Genomic DNA, 22888 nt, shown 5'->3' on the forward strand with positions numbered 1-22888 from the left:
GTCCCCCTCTTCCTCCCACCCCCCGGCGCGCTGGGAACCTGCCCTCTAACCGCATCTCTATCCTTGAAACAGTTCCATAGGACTTCTTTTGCCCACATTTCCCAAAACTTGGGAGTTGCTACAAAGAAAAGAGAAGGTTTCAATTCCTTTCTCCAAACGCAGAGGAATCTCCGACAACTACCCGGCCCCTTTTCCTTCCGGTCCGTCGGTTCCTTAGGTGTGATTTGGTTAGGGAAATTGGGGGGGAGGGGGAGTAAAGTTAAAAAAAAATCAGGAAGGAGCGAGCTGGAGCGGTGAGTGTGTCAATCAGAGGGTTTTGTGCCTTGGGGCTCCTAGCGGTTCTGAGCAGAGGTGTCCCAGGGCGGCCCCACAATGAATATGAATAGGAATCCTTGCTAAATGGGACAGCAAAGCGCACCGCCCTGAATGATGGCACGTCATCCTAACCAGCCCAGGATAGATAGGAGGGTTCCTTTTGTCTCTTTTCTCCGGCGCAGCTCTATAAAAGCCCCTCTTTTTCAGCGTGAGGTTAGTCCAAGCCTACACCAACCCGCTGTCCAGGAAACAGCGGAACCAGAGAGAAGGGAGTGGGGAGGGAGAAAGGCGGGGATAGGCAGTGCCTCAGCTTTTCTTCTCACGTCTTGCCGCTGAGAAGTGGGTCGCTGGGCTGCGCAGATTTTTTTAAATTCAAGATTTTCTTTAATTTCCCACCTAAAGCCTCCCCACGGTAGGGCCGCATCCCCTGTAATAAAATGAATTCTGATTCGAGCTCTGTCTCCAGCAGAGCTTCATCGCCGGACATGGATGAGATGTATCTGAGGGAACACCACCACCGCCACCACCACCACCAGGAGAGCCGTCTCAACTCAGTCTCCTCCACGCAGGGCGACATGGTGCAGAAGATGCCCGGGGAAAGCCTCTCGCGGGCTGGCGCCAAGGCCACGGGCGAGAGCAGCAAGTACAAAATCAAGAAGCAGCTGTCGGAGCAGGACCTACAGCAGTTACGGCTGAAGATCAACGGCCGCGAGCGCAAGCGGATGCACGACCTAAACCTAGCCATGGACGGGCTGCGCGAGGTCATGCCCTACGCGCATGGGCCCTCGGTGCGCAAGCTCTCCAAGATCGCCACTCTGCTGCTGGCCAGAAACTACATCCTCATGCTCACCAGCTCCCTGGAGGAGATGAAGAGGTTGGTTGGCGAGATCTACGGGGGCCACCACTCTGCCTTCCACTGCGGGACCGTGGGCCACTCCGCCGGCCACCCAGCACACGCCGCCAACGCCGTGCACCCGGTGCACCCCATCCTGGGCGGCGCGCTCTCGTCCGGCAACGCCTCGTCCCCGCTGTCCGCCGCCTCGCTGCCGGCCATCGGCACTATTCGACCTCCCCACTCGCTGCTCAAGGCGCCCTCCACGCCGCCGGCCCTGCAGCTGGGCAGCGGCTTCCAGCACTGGGCCGGGCTGCCCTGCCCCTGCACCATCTGCCAGATGCCGCCGCCGCCGCACCTTTCCGCTCTCTCCACCGCCAACATGGCTCGGCTGTCGGCCGAGTCCAAGGACTTGCTCAAGTGAGCAGCGCAAGGCCCGGCTGCCGAGGATGAGGGGAGAGAGGCGGGAGGGACCGCGGTGCTGGGCCGGGAGGGAAGAGGGTGGCTGAGCACTCGGCCGGCGGGAGGGTGAGCGCGGGGTCCTGCGGCCTCCCACGCCGCGTGAGAGATCTCAGACCCTTCTAGACCCCCGGAGGGAAAGGACCAAAACCAAACTGCAATTTCTAGGTGGTAACGAAGGGACACTCGAACCAGACGTCGTGTGTTTTGCATGCATGCTTCTTTTCCCCATGCCGCGCCAGTATTTCTCACTTACATATGCTCTTGTCAAAACTGCATTTGTTGTATAAAGACGGGATCGGTGTGGTTAAAAACTTGCGAAGGGACTTTAGAGTTGGCTTTCTCTGGCTCTGCGTTCTCACCTTGGAAAAGACAACATCCCTTTTTTGCAAAAACAAATGTAAATATTTCCTTTGAGATAGATGCAGTTACGATTGTCACTATCCTCTCCACAGCTGTTTTTCTAGAGACAATGAGAGAGAGAGAGAGAGAGAGAGAGAGAGAGATTGATCAAGACCCAAGTTTTGAATCTCAACTCCGGTCCAGGGCCTGACATCTCTTAATGTGGGTTTTCCTTAAGACGCAGTGTAGGTCAAAAGAATGCATGCACGCTTCTAAATGAATCTTATATAAACATGTTGTGCAGGCTTTGATGCCATTTTCCTTGTAACAAGGATTTATTAGTGAACTCTCTGAAGTATCCATATATCTGCTTGTAGTTGTTTGAAATGAAAAAAGGGGGGCAGAGTGCAAAGACCCAAACTCATGCACAAGCGCTTCTTCCCCCCACACTACCACCCCCTTCGAACTCCATTCCCAAACTCCATCCCTAGGCTGTTTTAGGGGCCAGCTATGGCCAGAGCTTGGGCTCCCTCTACTAGCTTGCCCCATCCCCCACTTGCTCAGTGATTCTGCATGCGGGGTCGGCTCTCTCTATCATCAGCTTTGAAAAGTTATCGTGGTTTGGGGAGGGGTGCTGTTTTTATTTTCCTGAACATTTGCTTGAAATATTTTGTTAGGGCCTCAAAGACAATACCTGTCTTTATTTTTTATATATTCTTGATAACTATGATATATTTATTAATAACCAGTGTTTCTGGATGAGATTTCAAATAAAAAAGAACCTTTAAATCCTGGCTTTGCCTTTGCCTAAAATTTTTGAAATTGGGGGGGAGTGGGTAAAAAAATGCACGGACCCAGTAAGGTGTATCTGGCAGTGAGTGAGAGATTTGGATGGGTGGGCAGACACAAAGAGTTTTCTCTGGTCATTCACAGGTAAAAAGGTCAGATAAATTGGTGTTCATTATTACAACCAGATGTCTTCCAATGGCATTGTCTACATTGGTAGTCTTATGATATTTGAGCTCCTTATTTCTAGGCAGTCATCAGACGCTCATAAACTCAGCAACTGAGATTTTTAAAAAGTAATCTGAAAACTCAAAGTGACAGGAAATGAGAGGCAGAGTGGTGGCTGCACCGGCTGTGTTGACAACAGACAAGAATGAAGCAGTAAGTTAACTTCTTTTCACTTTAAATTGACCATGTGGCCTTTAAAAAAAGAATAAACAGGTTAAAATCCAGTATATGTTTTTAAAGTCAACAAAGAGGGGTCCTAGAAAATAATCAAATACCCACTCTTCTGCCTGCCCTGTTGGCAGTGTGACCCACAGAGAAAGGGAGGTCCACTCTGCTTTGTAAGGTGAGCTTGGATGAGGCCAAACAGCTCCTAAGTCACAACATCTCAAAGACTTATAGCAGGAATTCTCCCTTCTTTCCTACCTTAGATTGCAAGTCTGATTAGCGGAATATATTGGGCATCTGCTATATAAATGATGGCTAAAACAGGGGTCCTTTCAATCAATTACTTTTCTCTCTTCATCCCCCACCCCCAGTTCCATAACAGTTCCATATAGTTTGTATGAGCAAAAGTGACCCAGCAGGAAGGTTTTGTTTATTTGTTCACACAGGACAAGAAATCACATCCTAGTGATGATAACCCCAACAGCACAAGCCTGTATTTCTTACTAAGGAAAATGGAAATCTGATTGAAATATACCACCCTGGAATTGGCCTCTGGATTAGATGTAACTTCACCAACAGTTGGTTGAGGCTTAAACTCCTCTTCAAGAAGAGGAAGCCTGTGGTTTCCACTGCAGAGCTATAGAGCTGTCTCTCTCCAGGATCCAGCATGGATAGCACATCTAGGAATTATCTGCCCTTTCCTCCCCGGGCTCCCCACCACTTGCCCTTGGGAGGGCACCTCAGTGGATCCTGGTTTTATTTAACTCATCCTCCTCCATCTCCCCCAGCCCCTCAAACTCCCCTACTGCCAGGGAGAAAGACCAAAGTGAGGGTCTACAGTGGAGGGTGCTTATTTCCCCCGGTTTTCAGCAGACAAATGGGGGAATAATCGTCTGTTTCCCAACGGTGATTCATTTCTCTGGGTGAGGAAAGAGCTGTTGAGGATTTATTTGAAACCAACACAAGGCAGCCCTCCAGCCTTTCCCAGTGAGTTTATTATTTAAAAAGGGGAGGGGAGGGAGAAGTTTCATCAATCAGGGAAATGACTTTCCCCTGAGCTACTTGCTACTTTGGATCCTGTTTCCAAAGGCCGGGTCTTGGGGAAAGACTGGAGCCCTGACCACAGGCTTAGTGGTGGGCTTCACTCCTTCTCTAAATTGGGTGCTGGAAAGGAGTAAAGCCACACTCCTCACACCAGGGGAGAGGTGAATTTTGAGGTTGTGCTGCTGTGATGAATCCCAGCTGTGGTCAAATTAAAGAGCTCTGAAGTCCATTTTCCTGGGAAACTGCACTAAAAGGAACCTTCAGCCCACGAAATTCTATCCTGAATTATCCAGCTGAAGCAGAAAAGAGACACTGCTTCCAGAGTTGGGGAGTTGCCCTAGGCAGACTGAGCTCTTCTCTGGGTTACAAAACCTCCCTTGGGCTAGGGAGACTGGGAGAAAGGATTCCTTTAAGAACAGGACAGGAACTCAAGCAGAAAAATTATTTGGAAACCGGTTGCTTGGAGTTTCTTGATCTATTGAGAGGAAACATTAGCCACTGGCCTCCAGGGAAGGTTCTTGTCCCGGTGAGGCTGGTCCTCTTGGGGATGTGACTTTGCGAGCTACCTTTACTTGCAATTCCTGCTAAATACTCGAATTACTGACGCCCTTAACAAAAGTGTATGACCGCGAAGGTGAGAATGGTGCTTGGCTGAAATTGCTTCCTTGTAAATCTTCCACTTTCTAGAAAGTTCTCAAGTTTATGGCAGTTTTTAATTCAATCTAGAAACACAGCGAGGATGCCTTCATTCCAGAATAAACGTCGCTTTACATTTAAAAGAACAGCGAAATCCTCGTGGGCGGAGATATCTTGAGAAGGCTTGCACTAGAAGCCTCGAGGTGCTGTAAGCAGGTGACTGAACTTTAAGGGCGGGAGAAAGTCACATTTAGAAAGGGAAAGCGGGCCGGCTTTGGCTGCGCACATAGGAACTCCTCTCCCTCCGCGAGGTTCTGGGACCTTGGGTTTCTATCTCGAGAAAGGGTTGGGAGCGGCGGCCTGAGGGGCCCACGATGTCCAAGGTTTTCTAACTCTTACGGGAGGAGGACTTGTGTCTCCTCAAACTTTTTTTTTTCCCAAGCAGCTGGGTCAAGCGAAGTTTCCTCGCCTCCACTGATACCCTTACCAGAAATTGCAAAAGCCCAGATTCTCTGAGCATCTCGCTCAGACAAGAAGATCTAACTGCCCTTTTCAGGTCCCTGCTGGGGACTTCGGGCCGCACTCTCCTCCTCCCGCCGCCCGTCGGAAGGGTGGGCTCCCAACCCTCCGCGCCCCGGCGGGTACATTCCAATCTCTCCCCGCCGCTCGCTCCCGACTCTCTGCCGCCCTGGGGCGCTAGGGACAGGCGTCGGGGCCCGGGCACCGAGAACCGCTGCGACCCCGAAGGGGCCCCGCGGAAGCTCAGCCTCACCCCTCCCGACTCCTGCGGGGCCCACGGGGCTGCGGGGGTTAGTCCCTGGCTCCCAGCGTCTGGGTCCCAGCACCTCTCCCCCGGGACCCTCCTCGTCCCAAGGCCCATGGCCACTCCACGACCGCGGGCTCCCGGCCGGGGCAGGAAAGGGGAGTAGTGAGGAGGGGACGTCGGGGCTCGGCGCCCACCCAGGCCGCTCGGGATGTGGGCGGTTCACTGCTAGCGCAGCCCCGCGCGGCCTAGGCCCCTCCGGCTTAGGAAGCGCCGCTGGAGGAGGAGGCGCGGCAGAAGAGCGCTGGAAGTGTCCTCGGAGAGAAATGGGCCAAAGGGGTACCCTGGTGGAACGGGACGCACCCTCATCTTCCGCAAACCCGCAAGGGAATGGGTGTCCCCCTCTCCACCTCGCAGTTTCTGAGCCTCTCGTGTACCCATTTCCCTTACAAGTAGCCGGGAAGAGCCCAAACCCGAAGGCTCAGGTCTGCGGGACCGCTTTTTAGTTGAGTGTTTTCACTGAACCCGTCCCTGGGACGCCCGGGTCGCGGGGGCTGCGAGGGGGCGGGAGAGGGTGAAAGCGCGGGACGCGGTGGGGAAGCGCTTGAGAGCAGCGGGATCCTCGGGACCCGCTCCCGGCGAGACGCGGGTTGCGCACCCACCCGCTGGGTGCGTGGCCCCGCCCTCCGCGCTCCAGCACCTGCCGGCGGGGAGCCGGGAGCCCCGCCAGCCTCCAGGTCCCGCGCTGCAGAACCTGGCTCCGAACCTTGCGTCAGTTCTGGGGCCTGACGCCGAGAGGGTCGGCGCCGTGACTCCAGCTCCGTGCGAGCTGGGGGTCCCCAGGTTGGAGCTGCGCCTCGTGGGAACTGACAGTCCCCGCGCCCCGACCTCCGACTCTCTGCCGTCCTCCCGGCAGGCCCGAGAGGCGGGGGCGCAGGTAACAAAAGAAAGATAAACCCGGACATCACGGAGTTAGGCCCAACCCAGACTGCGCCGACACTCGTCGGAGTCTTGAAATATCTAAGCATTTGGGGAAACCCGGAGGGAGGAAAACCAGTAACAATAACAACAAACAAATCCAAACCCGGACGCAGAGCTGCAGGCGCGCTTCCTCTCTGTTCCCTGCGCCCCAAGCCCAGCCCTGTGCCGACCGTTTGTAAAGTTTGCTAAGGAGATAGGGTGCGGGTCTGCCCGGTGGCTCCGGCTGCAGCGCTTTCACCAGCCACCTTTCTTCGCTGGGGACCTCACCAAGCAGCGGCCGCCCCGCGCTCCGCGGCGGACCCGGGCCACAGCCCCCGGCACAGAGCCCCTGCTTCTGATCCAAGCTCCTGCCCTGGCCCCGGCTCCTGCACCAAAGTGTGAGCTCTGTCCACGCAACCAGCGCTCGGGAAAGAAAGTTCGACACGACCGCCCCAGGAGTGGGCCCTGGGGAGCTGGGGCTGCTGGGCTGAAGCGCCAGCAAAGGGGGGGGGAGGGACGCAGACGTGGGCTCTCAAAGCTCGGGCCTGCATGTTGCTGCGGTGTCTGGGGTTCGGGTGGATGCAGAGTGGTTGGGTCACTCGCTCCCCAGGAAGACAGGGAGGGGACAGGGCCTGTGGCTCTGGAAAGTCAGTTGAGGTAGCTGCTCCCGAAAGTTTTGGGATTTCGTCCGGCCTTAATTTATTTGATCCGGGACTGTCTTTCAGTTGAGGTAGCTGCTCCCGAAAGTTTTGGGATTTCGTCCGGCCCTAATTTATTTGATCGGGGACTGTCTTTCCCTCGCAGTCTGCTATCAAACTACTGGAGAGTGCAAGAGCAGGGGTCTGATCTGATCTGGGGCGCCACAATTTACGTGCCAGATACATCCTCTCAAGGACTCTTCATCTCCCTTGGGCCTGGAAAACTCCAGAAGCCGCGTTGTGAGAGGGGCCCCTCTCCGCACACTGCCGGGCGTCCTTGCAGAGAAAGCATTCCTGCCACAGGCAGAATCCTTAACTGCGTGCGAGGAAATAGAGGTTGGAGCAAGCACATTTAAGAAAGACTCTCTGTTCCTCCTGGTTATTCAACTGCCCCTCCACGCCCACCCCACTGGGCTGCTCCGGGAAAGGACGAGGAAATTCACATCATCCTTTGAATCCAAATGTAAACATTTGGCACTCTGGCGCACCCCAGCCTCGTTACTTATTTCGGAGTTTCCTCCGCTTCAGCACTGAACACTTTCTGGGTGCTGTCGTTGTGCCGCACACTGTCGGGGGCACCCGAGAAAAACGTTGGGCACAACAGCAAAGGAAGTACCACATTCAAATGTATAAGAAATGACCCCCTCCCCCTTAAAGGCCCGCAGAGCCGAAGGGGGAAACACAGGTCACCTAAGTCCGGTGGTAAAAACTCCTTTGGCCTCACAAAACACAAGTGCTGCGAACAACGTCTTCCCAGAGACCTTTTCAGACGCTAGAATACTCGCTGCCCATGCCCTCTCCCAGAAAGGACAGGAGCAGATGCCTCTGATTAATATGGAAATAAAAAGAAGCAACGGTGGCAGTCCTGATTTTCATTGCGGTGGTTTAGAGATTTATTGACACCGAGATAAACTTCAGTCTGGGGCATCTCCGTAATTCATGTCTCCATTAGTTATTACCAAATGAGCAAATCGTTTTTCTTTTAACTGGTTTTTAAAAGAAAAAGTAAAAGGGGAGGGGAAGGTTGGGAGAAATCTTTTTTTAATGGGATTAGAGTCATTATCTTCCTGTCTCCGTGGGTCCCTGAGCTCCAGAAGCTTGCCTCTCGACTCCGGAGTTCACCAGGCTGTGTTCTAAACATAAAACAATCCTGTAATTTCCTTCAAGAACAAAAGTTTTCAAAGAAATGACCTGCACAGTGTCCCCCTCAATAAAGCAGAATTGACTTAATGGTCTGTTAATTACTCCACCCCTGCAGGGGGAGGGAAGCTTCCCAAAGGATTGCTACAAACCCTCTGTTGACTGAAGCTGTGCTCTGTCCCCAAATGTACAGCTGGGGCTGAGCCATTGAAAACCCAGACAAAACAAAATCCCTGATAAATAATCCTACCTAGAACACAAAGATTCAGCCTACAATTGTTGCATCTTTGCTGGATCCTCAGAGAAGACCGGAGGGAGCGCTTTGGGGCTTCCGGTAATCTTTAAAGCTTGAGGCCAGGGGTTCCTGGACAAAAGTTAAAAAAGAGCTTGTATGACTTTCCTGTCCCCTTACCCTCCCGTGTCTCACTTCTTTCTCTTTTTTGAAACTCTGACTATACTTCTTTTGTCTAATCTTTTTTTTTTTTTTGCACGAATTACAGTTTGTTTCATCGTTTAATACATTTTGGTTTGGTCATCTTTTCCGATTGTTTTTCTGTTAATAATTTAAACCTAAGAAGACAAATTTGAGTGTCATAGTAAATAAGAACAAAGCAAAGAATCAAAATATTTAGGAGATAGATTTGGGTTGTTATTCTCCATGACTTTTCACATCTGTAAGGTGAATATATTAGTCATGCAAGTATGTATGTTTCTAAAATAAAAAAAAAAAAAAGTTTAAAAACTCTACTTGAGCCCAAGCAAAACTGAACAATCATGCAGTTAATTTGGCATCAGAGGGCGCCTGGGTGGCTCAGTTGGTTAAGCGACTGCCTTCGGCTCAGGTCATGATCCTGGAGTCCCGGATCGGATCGAGTCCCGCATCGGGCTCCCTGCTCAGTGGGGGAGGGGGGTCTGCTTCTCCCTCTGACCCTCCCCCCATCTCATGTGCTCTCTCTCTCTCAAATAAATAAATAAAAATATTTTTAAAAAATTTGGCATCAGAGATAGTTAAGGTGAAAAGTTCGATTTTTAACATATCTCTTTAAGGAAGTAAATACACATACACATTTGCTACACCAATTGAGAAAGCATTGGTTTCAATTTGATGTACATTTGGCCATTATGGGTCCATTTAAATAAAACACTGCTGAAAAATGAAATGTGGCCACTCTAGAGATGGACTGTGAAAGTGATCAAGATGTGGATATGACCTGTTTTGAAAATGAGGTCTTTGTCTGAACTAGGCGATAATAGAAAGAGTCTGTCAGGCCACAGGATTTGCCACCTGAAAGGTCACTTCTTAAGGAAGTGACCCTTAAGGATCATTTGTTGATGGAAGCCAACCTCTGCCTTCCTTGGCACAGTTGACTGGACCGTGTGTGGTATGTGAGATACTCAATATAAGGCACGGGCAAGAGGAAGATTAGCTCAAAGGGGATTGGCATTCAGTTTGTGCCCATAATTGTGTTTCATAGAGAATTGTGGCAAACACACATTTTCTGTCATTGGGAAAGTATACAAATCTAGTGATTCAAGAAAAAACTAATCATTTTGTCTCAGCTTGACTCCAGTCAATGTGGAACTTTTGTTTTGGTTTTCCATGTGGCTGGCTGTTCATCCATTATGTGAGAAATGGGATCCAGATACAGGGTGACAGATAGTGATCTCTATAGCTCAAATAGTGTTTTTCCTTTCAATAAAACCCATACAAAAGGCCATTTTTATATGTCTACTCATCTCATCGATTGTTCTCCTGATCCTGACTTCCCCACAGTACTGTATAAGTAACAGACAAACCTGAAAACGAGAAGTCATCCCTCTTCCCTCATTCCCTCTAGTCCTGAGGAATACTAGAAGTAGAGGAAGCAATTACTAGAATTATATAATGAATAAATTAGACTTCAAGACTGAATAAAGGACAGCTTTAGATATTACACTGACTGACCATGTAATGTAGAGATGGGTTAATTTCTCTTTTTCTCCTTTGCAGAGATTAATGCTCCTCCCCAAAGGGCATTTTCATTTTAATTTTTTTTGAAGTCTATACAAAAATCTTTATTTTAACATTTAAAAGAAAGAATCACATGTTCATCCTGACAGCTTTCCCAGGCTTGGGCACCCAATAAGTTACACACACACGAAGGTGCTTGGAAGGTTATTGCACGCCTCTGTCACTGATGGAGTCACAGTGATGTGGCCACTCTCCCCTCAGTCAGACCCCGAGCCTGTCCTCCCTCCACCAGGAGGCCTCACTCGGACCAGGCTGTTGGGAGGCTCCAGGTGGACCTCGGCTCTGGATCGTGAAGCTAGTGACATAGCCACACTTCCTGTGGCTACCTTCACTCCAGAGTACAGTGTTCACTGAAGGGGACTCTTGGGTGGGGAGGCTGAGGCAGCACCCCGGGCATGGGCAGGCCTGTTCCTGACACCATACAACAGCCCTGCCTCTCAGATTCCTCCCCCTACACCATTCTTAAGATTGTTTGCTAGTTGATTCTTTGCTTTTTTGGCTACTTGATGGTTTTGATGAATTTGATGTGCTCCAGGGGTGCTCAAGTACTTCTTTGAGAGTCGGCCTTTGGCTGGGATTATGTTTCAACAGTCTTGAAATGAGGTCCCTGGCTCCCTCCGGCATGAAGTCAGGGAATGTGAACTCAACCCACGATATTCTTTTGTAGGTCTCTTGGTATGTGCTTGCCTCAAAAGGAGGCTTTCCAACTAGAAATTCATAGCAAAGAACCCCAAGGCTCCAGAGATCCACCTTCTTATCATGCATTCGGCCTTCAATCATTTCTGGGGGCAAGTAATCCAGGGTGCCACAGAGGGTGGTTCTCCTGGAGGATGGGGCATGTACTGACCACCCAAAATCTGCAATCTTAAGCTCTCCAGCCGATCCAAGAAGTAGGTTCTCTGGCTTAATGTCTCTATGAATGACTCTCTTTGAGTGACAGTAGGACAGGGCATCTGCCAACTCTGTGATATAAGTAGCAGTTCTCTGCTCATCAAACTTTGACAGTTTCTGAAGTTCTCTGTAGACAGCTCTGAGAGGTGCATATTCTAGAATTAGGTAAACTCTGGTGGCATCATGGAAATAACCATACAGTCTGAGGATATTTGGATGCCTAAGGTGGGACTGTATGTCTCCTTCTCTTCTCAGCTGATGCTCAACTCCTGCTTTCTCCAGTTGAGGTTTAAATAATACTTTAAGAGCCAGGATAAACTTGCTTTGCTTTTCTCTTGCCAAGTAAACATTACCAAACTTTCCTTTACCCAGTGGACGACCAATTTCAAAATCTTCCAAAGCCCATTGCCTTTTTTTCTGATTCTTCATTTTTCTATTTTGTTGCCAGTTCCTTTTCAGAATTATTTCCAGGGGCTGATGATGACGGCTGCTCATTCTTTGGGGTATTATTCAGTGGCCTAGAGACAGGACGGGGAAGACTGGTTGCCTGCAATTGCTTCTGCTTCAGATTCTGAACTGGTTTATGGCTGGAGATGAGCTCTTGTGCTTGTGGAGGAATTCGCTGGGAGGAATTTGAAGGACACAAGACCTGCTGGCCCTGGCCACTATTTGCAGATAACGGATTCTGAGAAGGAATTTGCTGAGTCACCTGAACATGTTTTGGACCATCAGTGAGTGCAATCGTAGTCTTAAAAGGCCCTGCAATGCAGTTTTCTTTAGATTGGTCCATGACGCCCGTTGGCTCCCGCCTCCGACCCAAAGCAGCAGAGTCCTCCCAAGAGCTCAGCTGTTAAGATTCCGAAAATTTTTTTAACCCTTGGGTACTTGGTTTCCAAGCATTTCCTTAACCTGTGGAGCACTGTTTTCAAGGCTTCTTAACTGAGACATTTGCTCTCTTCAGGACCACAGAGTACATTGACTTATGACAAGGAACTTTCATCATTATTGGTATGGACAAATTTTTAAATACAAAATATGAAGAACATGCATGGTATTTTTCATGGTAAACATTAGGTCTCAATACAAAGAATTTACAAAGGAACTGTAATTTGAAGGAAAACACTAACAGTAAAAACTGTTTGGAACATATCAATAATAGAGAGAACTCATTTTTTTTTTTTTTTTTTTTGAACAACGGTTTTACTAAACTTGAGTCACAAATACTCACTTGTCCTTGAACTGGCTGATGCTGACTGAACTGAAGAGTGGCCAGAGAGGAGGGAGGTAGAGATGGATAGGAGAGTGTTCTGCTCCAGTTGTGTTCCCTGGAGCTTCACTGTATAAACCCTAAACCTCATCTAATGGGACAGTGAGGGGCGAGATGCTTTTCTCATAGTTATTTCTTTGACCACTCTTTTTCTATAATTAACTTCCTTTGAAATTTTATGTGAAGGTTACTTATGTAAAATATATACTTTTGTGGTATAAAAGGATGTTCTAGAGTTTGTTGAATGGTTCAATGAAACATTGATGTTTCTCTACGCCTTAGGCTTGAAAGAAAAAAGTCGTAAGTGAGGGATGGGATGTAGACTCAGCCAAGTAGGGATGAAATGGATTTCTTCAGTGGGGCAAGTAAGGTAGGAAGTATGGTGACCAGCTTTTAAAAATGGAAGACGTTTCTGCTAGTAATATGGTATCAAGAGTGACTCATATTACTTTGACCCTCACGCATATAGGCTTTAGGTCATTAAGACACTATTCTAGAAAAAGGAACGTGTTTGCTTCTTTCCAAGAGAGGAAAGATTCGTGGGTGATTTTCTCTTCTTCCTCTGTCTTCCTCTTTGATTTTCCTTTCTTCCTCATTTCCTCTATCTTGCTCCTCAATGATCTCATCATCTTCCGGCTTCCTTCTTCCTCTCTGCTTCCAGTCTCTACTTTATTCTCCATTCCAATTCATCACTCCACTCCATCTGTCCCCTTCAACTTGCCACTCCATTGCTTTAGCGGAGCATGAGGTTTGCCTTCCCCTAGCCTTCTCAGCCTGTCCTTGCACACACAATCTGCCTGCTCCTTCAGCAATTTGTGGCTTCTAGGAAGCACTGATGCTCCTATAATATCTTTACTCTCAGCCTGTATTATGTTACAGAAAAATGAGCTCCAGGGAAGGTTGTTCCAGAACCATTGGTTTTCAAATGGTGTTAACTTTCAAAAGCAGCATTATCATGAGCATGCCTCTCTAGGTGACAGGGGTATTGTGGTAGATGCCATATATGTTTTACCAGTTTGTGTCAGCGTAAAGGAAATATTTATATTAGCAATTATAGCAAACATAAAGTTCTTAACATGTGCCAGTCATGTTTATAAATGATCAACACTTATTAACTCATTTAATTCTCATGTAAGCCTACGAAGGTGATATGATTACTATTCCCACATTTGCAGATATAGAACCTGAGGCACAGGAAGTAACTCTCCTAGGGTCACAGAGTTGGTATGAACTAGATCCCTGGTGTTCCCTGGCCAGCAATATTGGATCCCAGGGCCAGCTACATCACTGTCACCTGGGAGCTTGTTAGAAACACAAATTCTGAGAGTTTTCCTTTACTTGAAACTGATAAGATAGACTATCACAGTTTCATGGATGCTGGCAGAAGACACAAGATGCCTGAGTCCAAAACAAAGGATTTTATTTCTCAGCGTATAGCAGGTATCATGAATATAATGTTCACATTGGTCCCCCAGTCCCTAATCCCCACGAGAACAATGCAGACGCAGTGTTGCGTGCTGCCCATGTAGTGGATTGTGTTACATCTGAGGAACCTTGAGCTTAGAAATCCCTGATCTTCTATAATGGGCTTCTAGCAAACCTGCCTAATTTTTGTCCTGGAGTGTGTTTTATCTGTATAGTTCTGGGGGGCAAACAGACCTGTCCTCTGCTCTGGGGAGAGATACTATCTCTGTCTTCTAAGGATGTTCTCTACACAAACGCTCTTGAATAGACAGTGTAGAACAAAGTTGGTCAGCGTGTTGCATCACAAGATGTGCAGAAATGCAAGAGACTTGTGGAGATTGTCAACCAGCGGCGGGCTGAGATGAGTACATTCTTCAGCAGTTGGCACACTACTGTCGTTGTTTAAGACAGGGCTGCTGTCTCTCTCCCGCATACAGACATGATAGCATCTTGAATGCATACCAAATGTAGGAATCCTTGTAAAATAAGCAGTGTTTCTTTTGTGTGTAGCTATTTTTAATTTGCATATGGATTGTATTGTAGCCCTTCTGTTTCTTCTCTTCTCACTCAGCTTTATGTTTTAAGATCCATCCATCTTGCTCCCCACTTTTTGAAGTTGAGATATATTTGACATACAACATCATGCGTAAGCTTAAGGTATACAGCCTATTGATTCAATACAGTTATATGGCAATATGAGTGCCCCTGTAGCATTGGCTAATGCCTCTCTCACTTCACCTAACTATAATTTCTTCTAATGTTGGAAACAATTAAGATCAGTCACTTAGCAAATTTGAGGTTCATAATACAGTTTTGTTGTCTATAATCATTGTACTATGTATTAGGCCTCTAAGACTTACTTACCTAGTAGTTGCAAGTATGTACTGTCTCTTGCTTTTGGCTTCCACCGAGTACTCCATACTGTGCCCATGGCATATATCACATATGCTGCAATAGATATTATATATATAATTATATATATATATATATCTCCTCTTGTGTCTGTTCAAGAATTGCATATATATACATATATTACATATATAGTCCCAAGATATATAGCCAGTATCTTTTATTCATTTTTCTATCAAGAAAAGTGTACTTTGCTTTTCAAGAATTTCTTCTATAATTTAAATATTGGAAGTTTTAGATATAACAACTATCTTCTCCCAGATTAATACCTTGATTTTGTGTTTTGTTTTTTTTTCCGTATATGGCACCCCAGTTTTCTCAACATTGTATGCTACACATTTGTCCTTCCCCTATTGATTTCTGGTGGTTCTCTTCTCCTATCAAGTTTCTATATATTCATGGGTCTGTTTCTGAACCCTCTATTCTATACCATTGGTATATTAGTCTGTTTCTATGCATTACCAGTTACATTGTTATTACTATAACTTTTTTAAAGATGTTATTTATTTGTTTATTTATTCATTTATAGCACAAGCAGGGGGAGGGGCAGAGGGAGAGGGAAAAAGAGGGTCTCAAGCAGACGCCTTGCGATCTCATGATCCCAAGATCACGATCGTAGCTAAACTCAAGAGTTGGGTGCTCAACCAACTGAGCAACCCAGGCGTCCCTTCACGATTTTATTTTTAAGTAATCTCTACATGCAACATGGCGCTCAAACTCACAACCCTGAGATCGAGAGCCACGTGCCTACTAACTGAGGCAGTCGGCGCCCCATATGTCTTAATACATAGTAAAGTGAATCCAGGGAGAATAAATTTTTAATAGGATGGTCTTATTTGATTCCAAAGTGAATACATTCTCAGTCAGCTGGAATAATGGTATTTTTAAAAATTCAGTGCTCATATTAGTACACGATTTTTATCACCTGTTTCTTTAGGTGGTGGAGCATGGCTTGGGGAAGAGATACATGTATAAGCAGGCCTCTTGGAGTTATTATAATAATCTTATTTTTTTACTCGGTTTTCTCAACCTCAAAGTTAATAATCATGGGCAGGAATTCTCCAGCTTCCTGGTCCCCTACTGGAGACAGCTTAGTGCCATGTTTGTCCAGGCTTAGCAGCAAGTTTCCCCTTAATTATAAAGGTGCAGAGGTAATGCTCATTATTATATTCTACCATATTTTATAATTCTACATTATTATCTACTGACTATACAGTGTCTTATACTGTAGGTAGTAAATTTTTTCTCAAGAAGGAACTTCCTGCTCATTCCAAAAGAACATTTTGCAGATGGATTCAAATCGAAATGGAAGCCTTTCAAACCCCATTGCCTGGAACACTTGTTCCTGCTTTAGTCCCCCATTACCTAGCCTCTTCCTATCCAATCTTCACTTCCCAGCTTACTCTTGCCTCCCTGGGAAGACTGGGCCGGTGGTAGTCCCCCTCCCGTGCACTTTCCCTTCACAGCCCCCACCGCCAGGTGCCGTCTCTCTCTCCCACTGAGATGTGAACCCTATAAGGCAGGACCCAACATACTATCTGGAACATCAAAAGTATGTAAGGAACAATTTGCAAAAGAATTGAATTAGAAAGGCAATCCAGGCTTTGGATGGGCAGTTGCATATGATGACCTTTAGTTTCCCTTCCAACTATGAGATGTCATGATTATATGATACCAAATCACAAAGTCTGAATCAGATTGTTAAGTTTAGATACATTTACTTCTGATTTAAAAATGCAACTACATTGCAATAGGGGCTCTTATCACATATGCTTCTAGGCACTTTTTGGGGTAGAAAACAACTTTATAACTTAATTAGATAAAATTAAGAGGAAAGAGTCACCTTATTACCCCAACTGCTCCATTTTCTGTATGTTTTGTTAATAGTAGTTGCCTTTTAATGAGTAACATGCGTTGCTATTTATTCTTTCAATAATCTGGCAAGATAGGATTAGTAGCTCCTTTCTACAGGTGAGGAGAGCAAGGGTTAGGTTAAGTAACTTGGAAAGGGTGCCCAGACAATGAATGGTACAACTTCATTTTGAATGCTTGTGCTGTCTTACTTCAAAATTGGTGCTTCAAGGGATGCCTGGGTGGCTCAGTTGGTTAAGCGTCTGCCTTCAGGTCAGGTCATGACCCCAGGGTCCTAGGATTGAGTCCCACATCCGACTCGTTGCTCAACAGGGAGCCTGCCTCTCCCTCTGCCTCTGCTCTCCCTGCTTGTACTCTCTCTCTAACAAATAAATAAATAAAATCTTAAAAAACAATTGGTGCTCCTAAAAACTGTCCTACATCTTCATGAATAATTCCTTTCGGTCTGTTCCTTTGATTCTCCCTCTCCTTCTTCTGGGTGGCCATGTTGATGGTAACTTACATAAGATTGCTCCTGTCCATCCCTTCCAGGGGTTTCCATCACCTCCATAATGAGGTGTTTCCAGAGCATCGTTAGTTGTCCTGGCAAAAAAAAAAAAAAAAAATTTTTTTGCCTTAGTCATTCACTCATTCAGTAAACCTTGTCCTGCTCTGAGTACTGTGCTAGGTTCTGAGGGAGTAGTAGGGAATAAGAAAGACGTGGTGTTGGCACACAGAACGCTTACAGGCCAGTGGGGAAAATAATCAGGCAAATGACAAAACAGTGTGCTAAATACTCTGATAGTGGACACAACAGCCATCTCCATGGGCATTTCACCTTGTCTGGGGGTATGTCAAGCAGAACTGCTGGTCAAGTGTAGAGGTGAGGCAACAGGCAACAACAGAAAACCATCCAGAAGCAGAAGAGGGGATTTGAAAGAAGTTTTGGTGCAGCTGCAGTGCAGAATTCCTCTTTGCCAGTGGAGTTAGAGCAGAGCAAAGCAAGATATGGTGCTGCACAGGTAAGTGGAGCCAATCACCAAGAAGCACGCCAATCCGTTCACTCGTCTTTTCCCAATTACATTAACTCAGTTTCTACTACACTAGTAAATAGGTTGCACACACAGCATTTGCTATGGGCCATGCACTCTCCTACATGCTTCACGTCTATTAACTCATTTAACCATTGCAGAAACCCTAGGTAAATAGTTAAATGCTGTTATTATTCTGGATCCAAGGGTAAGAAAACTAAGGCCCAGAGAGAGTGGGTAACTTCCCCAAAGACACATAACTATTAAGTGGCAGGTGTGGAATTCAAACTCAGGCAACCCATCCCCAGTGTGGCTCTTAACCACTATAGTAAACTCCTTCTTGGGATAAAATGGTGAATAAGACAGTTAAGGCTCCGTAATCCCATTCTATGGAGGAGACAGCAAATAAGCAGGCAAGCAACAAATAAATTAACAAGATAGAAACAAGAGGTATGAAGGAATCCAAATAGCAGAATATCTTTGAGTGTGACTTGGTGAATTAAATTTAGCTAGGGAGGGGCACCTGGGTGGCTCAGTAAGTTAAGCATCTACCTTTGGCTCAGGTCACGATCCCAGGGTCCTGGGATCGAGCCTCACATCAGGCTCCCTGCTCACTGCGGAGTCTGCTTCTCCCTCTCCCTCTTCCCCGCTTGCGCACTCTCTCTCTCTCTCTCTCTGTCTCAAATAAATAAGTAAAAAAAAAACAAAAAACTTTAAAATAAATGAATGAATGAATAAATAAATAAATAAATAAATTTAGCTGGGGAGGTTAGGTAGAGTTTCACTGAGTGGTGATGTGTGAGCTACAACTATAACCCGAAGGACAAACTGAGGCTAGAGAAATCCAGGTAGTGGGAACCAGCATATATGCGTTAGATGGTAGAGATGTGGTATGATTAATTTGATGTGTCAACTTAACTAGGCTACAGCATCCAGTTGTTTGGTCAAACACTATTTTAGATCTCATGAAGCTATGTTGTAGATGTGATTGACATTTACAACCATTTGACTTTATGTAAAAGAGATTACCCTCGCTACTGGGTAGGCCCCATCCAATCAGTTGAAGGACTTACAAGCAAAATCTGAGGTTTCTCATAGAAATTATGCCTGTGTTTCCAGACTGCTGGTCTACCCTACAAATTTAAAACTAAGGAGCCTCCACAGTCACATGAGCCAACTCCTGAAAATAAATGTCTCTATCTATATAAAGAGACCAACTGATACCGATGATCCCTGAAGACTCAACCTCTGCCCTCAAAAGACTTCATTACAGAGGGGGAGAGATACATGAAACAATGGATTACATAATTAAGAATTTAATTCTAAGAGCAGAGGCCGTCTCTTATTCTTCTTTAGACCTCCTTAAGCCTAGAATCAGGGTACTGGCAGATATTTACTGTCTGAAGGAATGATATTTGGAGTTGGGAGAACAAGATTCTGGTGCCAGTTCTATTCCAGCAGAGCTGTGTGAACTTAGTTCACACACTTAACTCTTCTGAGCCTGTTTTCTTCTCTGTGAAACAAGAGCATACATACAAAGAGTATCCAGGTCAATGAGTTGTCCACAGCCAGGACTTTGGCCAGGTCTCCTCCAGTCTCCCAACCATGTGTGAGCAACTTTGGTGGAAGACTCAGATTTTAAGCGGGTTTGCTCAATGCCTCCCTTGAGATGTCCTGTATTCGTTTCCTGTGGCTGCTGTAACAAAGTACCACAAACTGGGTGGCTTAAAACAACAGAATTTTATTCTCTCATGCTCGTAGGCAAGAAGTCTGAAACCAGGGTGTTGGCAGGGCCATGCTCCCTCCAACTTTGCTAAGGAAGGATTCTTCCTCATGTCTTAAAGCTTCCGGTGGCCCCAGGTGTTCCTTGGCTTATGGCTGCATAACTCCAATCTCTTCTTCTGTCTTCACACAGCTTTCCCTCTGTGTATTCCTGTGTTTCTGGGTCCAAATTTCCCTTTTCTTATAAAGATACCCGTCATTGGATTGGGGCCCCACTTACTCCAGTATGACCTCCATCTTAACTTGCTTGCATCTACAAAGACTCTATTTCCAAATAAGATCATACTCACAGGTTCTGGGAGGACATGAATCTTGGGGGGGCATTATTCCTGCCATCATTTAGCCTCTCAGGTGGGCCAGTCTTGCCCCATTGACCATGAAATTCAGGAGGGAAAATCAGGGAAGAACGTGAGGAGGTTATGGCTGCCTGAGAGCTCAGAATGCTGCCTTGTTCTGTTCTAGGCAGAAACCCTTTAATAGATCTGTGGACTGATAATACATGTCCTGTTCGATCCAAATAAAAACTGACATGTGCATGCGTGTTTGTAGGTATGTATGTAATTTTGGTGGGGTGAGTTATGCAAGTAAGAGGAGTGAAACTGAAATAGGACATGGAGAGGGCTATAGACATGGAAGAAGAAAATTTAATACTCCCTAAAGATGAGCACATGTGAGCGGCCATTCTGACCTGCTCTTGGAATAAGAAAGGATTAGGAAAACAGGTTGCTATTACTGCACTGATAACTCATTAGTTCTACCCTAAATCCAATTCTTACAAAAACAGCAAAGCAGCCGGTGCAGAGTGCTTTATACCTTTAGGTTTACAGAAGTTCAAAGGCAATGTTTAGGTCACAACAATTTTTTGTTCCTTTTTTAAAATGAACACTGAAAGGACAAGAATTAAGATTATTTTTTTCCTTTTATAAGATAAAAACTTGGGGCGCCTGGGTGGCTCAGTTGGCTAAGTGTCTGCCTTTGGCTCAGGTCTTGATCCCAGGACCCTGGGATCGAGCCCAGTGTCAGGCTCCCTGCTCAGTGGGGAGCCTGCTTCTTCCTTTCCTTCTGCTGCTCCCCCTACTTGAGCTTCCTCTCACTCTCTCTCCTGCTCTCTGTCAAATGGATAAATAAAGTCTTAAAAAAAATAAAAATAAAAACTTGCCTTTTCTCTATATTTATATCCTGAGTCTTCCTCTGGTGTCTCATTATTATAAATCAGTTTAAATAAACAGTCGGGTGTATACTGCTGTCTTTGCACCCAGGGTTGTCTCCTTACATAGTTGCTTAAAATTGCATTTCTTTGATAACAAAGAAAAACATTTTTCCATTTTTCCATTTTCCATTTTCGTAATGAAGATGGGAGGCCTGCTTAGGCCCTGTGATAGGTTCTTTCCAAGATTCTGGAGATACTGTGGTAAACAATGTTGATAAAGTTCTTGGGCCTTCCAGAGCTCATAATATCGTGTTACGATCATTAAAAAATAGTATTTCCTTCCATGGAAATTGTCGGTTTATGTTTTGTTATCAAATTATCTGTTGACAACTTAGTATTTCACTAAGTTATATAGAAGGTGGTAAAGCTTTTCTTAAAAGTGTCTTTTCTGGATTGTCATCTGCCTTTTAATTTTGATGACTTTGTTGTTGTTTATTTACTTATTTTTTTATTTTCCTTTTCATTTTTGTTCTTGAAATTTTTTTCTTGTATTTAATTTCTTTTGGCTACTTTTTTTTAATTCCTAGAAAATTTGTAGATCCATGTTGTTATAGCCATGAATCTGCTCATTTTTGATTATTTCTATGCTTTAGCAAGGCCTTCCATATCCCAAAATTGGTAGTAATCGATCTTTGTATTAGTAATCACATGATGTGAGTCAATAATAACAGCTGGTAACACCTAGCTAGTAATACCTAGTAATAACAGCTAGCAATACCTTTTTCAAAGTTATCATATGAAATCCCCAAACACTTGAGGTAGCTCAAATAATTGTCCTCATTTTATGAATGAGCAATGATTTATGGAGGAGATTCAGAGAAGCTAATATCTTGCCCAAATTTAAACTCCAGCTTCCATTCAAATGTGAACCACACAGTATCTCCACCTGGGGATTATTTCAGAGCAGGGTGCAGGGTGAGAAACAGAATTGATTTTTCTCCCTTTATAACTAACCACACTTCCTCAAGTGATTTATTAATTCTCCCTCCTCTTTCCCATTATTGAGGATGTCTCTACAACACATGAAACATTTATATGCAGTAAAGACTTTCTTGCATATGGTAAGGGCTTTTTTATATGTAGTAAGCACATTAGCCATGCTCCTTCTGCTGTGTTTTATTTTCTTTTTGCTTTGTTTTGGGGAATAAGAAACAAGTTTAAAAAGATTTTTTTTTAAATAAAAATTTCTCCTTGTTTCTATTTTTAAACCTCCTTTCATGGAGACCGTTAAAGAAACTTCTTTCAGGTATAATAGCTGCATCCAGACTTAACTACTTTAGAAAGAAAACTAATGCACTTAATTATTTTAGGGAAATTTTGTGGATATGCTTCTTCAGGGATGATTTTTAGACCAAGAAGATATGGTTGGGTTCTTGAATTTTAAATTTCCTATTTCTGACACAATTTAGAAATATCTAGAAAATTAGGGGTGTGGCGGAGGGTATTTTGCCAAAGTTTCCACACAGAGTTAAGACTCACTTTAATTTTTACTCTTTCCCAAAGAAGGTTGGGTGAACTTGAAGCAGCTTTATGCAGATGAATAGTGTAAATGACCCAATTGTGCCCCTGGTTCAGGCTCCACATCTTTTTAGCCCCATTAATCTTCAGCCAAAACAAAATTACTGCCATAAAAGAGGAGGGAGTAAGAGGGTTTATGATAGACTTGAAAAGAGGCAGCTGAGAGCATATTCACCCTCAGAAAAATATGAGGGGGCTTCTGAAATTGATAGGGAGAAATCATTTGGCTCCCCAAAAAGCTTTTGTAGTATCTAATTTTGTGTGTGTGTGTGTTTTCTTTTCTGGCGCAAGAGTTAGGAAAAGGAGTATGTTTTCTACACTCTCTAGGGCATGCCTACCCCCTGTGCTGTCAGATTGCCCTTTCTGGAAGTTAGAAGACTTTCTCGGATTTTCAGGAAGTAACTGGTTGGCCACCGGTGACCACGGGGCCTTTCCGTGGGCACCATCGCCTTTCACACCTCTAGTGCACATTGCACTTTGGCCCTATTTCCATACAAATCCACATACAAACAATTTAACACTTGATTTGCTTAAAAAACAACAACATGTCTCTTAAATCTCTCATGTAAAAAGATTGCTTGTTGCA

General features: G+C 45.5%; 2 protein-coding genes across 2 annotated transcripts; one reads left to right on the forward strand and one right to left on the reverse strand.

The window, feature by feature from the left end:
• The first annotated feature begins 752 nt into the window (after window positions 1–752).
• Window positions 753–1571, forward strand: OLIG3 (oligodendrocyte transcription factor 3). The gene has a single exon (XM_027604006.2). The coding sequence runs from the start codon at window positions 753–755 to the stop codon at window positions 1569–1571; it is 819 nt and encodes a 272-aa protein (XP_027459807.1).
• A 9270-nt stretch (window positions 1572–10841) lies between these two features.
• Window positions 10842–12060, reverse strand: LOC113927346 (aurora kinase A-like). Its single transcript, XM_027581674.2, is given in 2 exon segments — window positions 10842–11687; window positions 11689–12060. Coding segments are annotated over 2 exon segments (1218 nt in total).
• Between the last annotated feature and the right edge of the window lie 10828 nt (window positions 12061–22888).

This window comes from Zalophus californianus, chromosome 7 (genome assembly GCF_009762305.2).
Source record: "Zalophus californianus isolate mZalCal1 chromosome 7, mZalCal1.pri.v2, whole genome shotgun sequence".
Classification (NCBI taxonomy): domain Eukaryota; kingdom Metazoa; phylum Chordata; class Mammalia; order Carnivora; family Otariidae; genus Zalophus; species Zalophus californianus.

Excerpts from the sequence above, each read along its gene's own strand:
- OLIG3 (XM_027604006.2), top strand. The coding sequence starts at position 753 with ATGAATTCTGATTCGAGCTCTGTCTCCAGCAGAGCTTCATCGCCGGAC.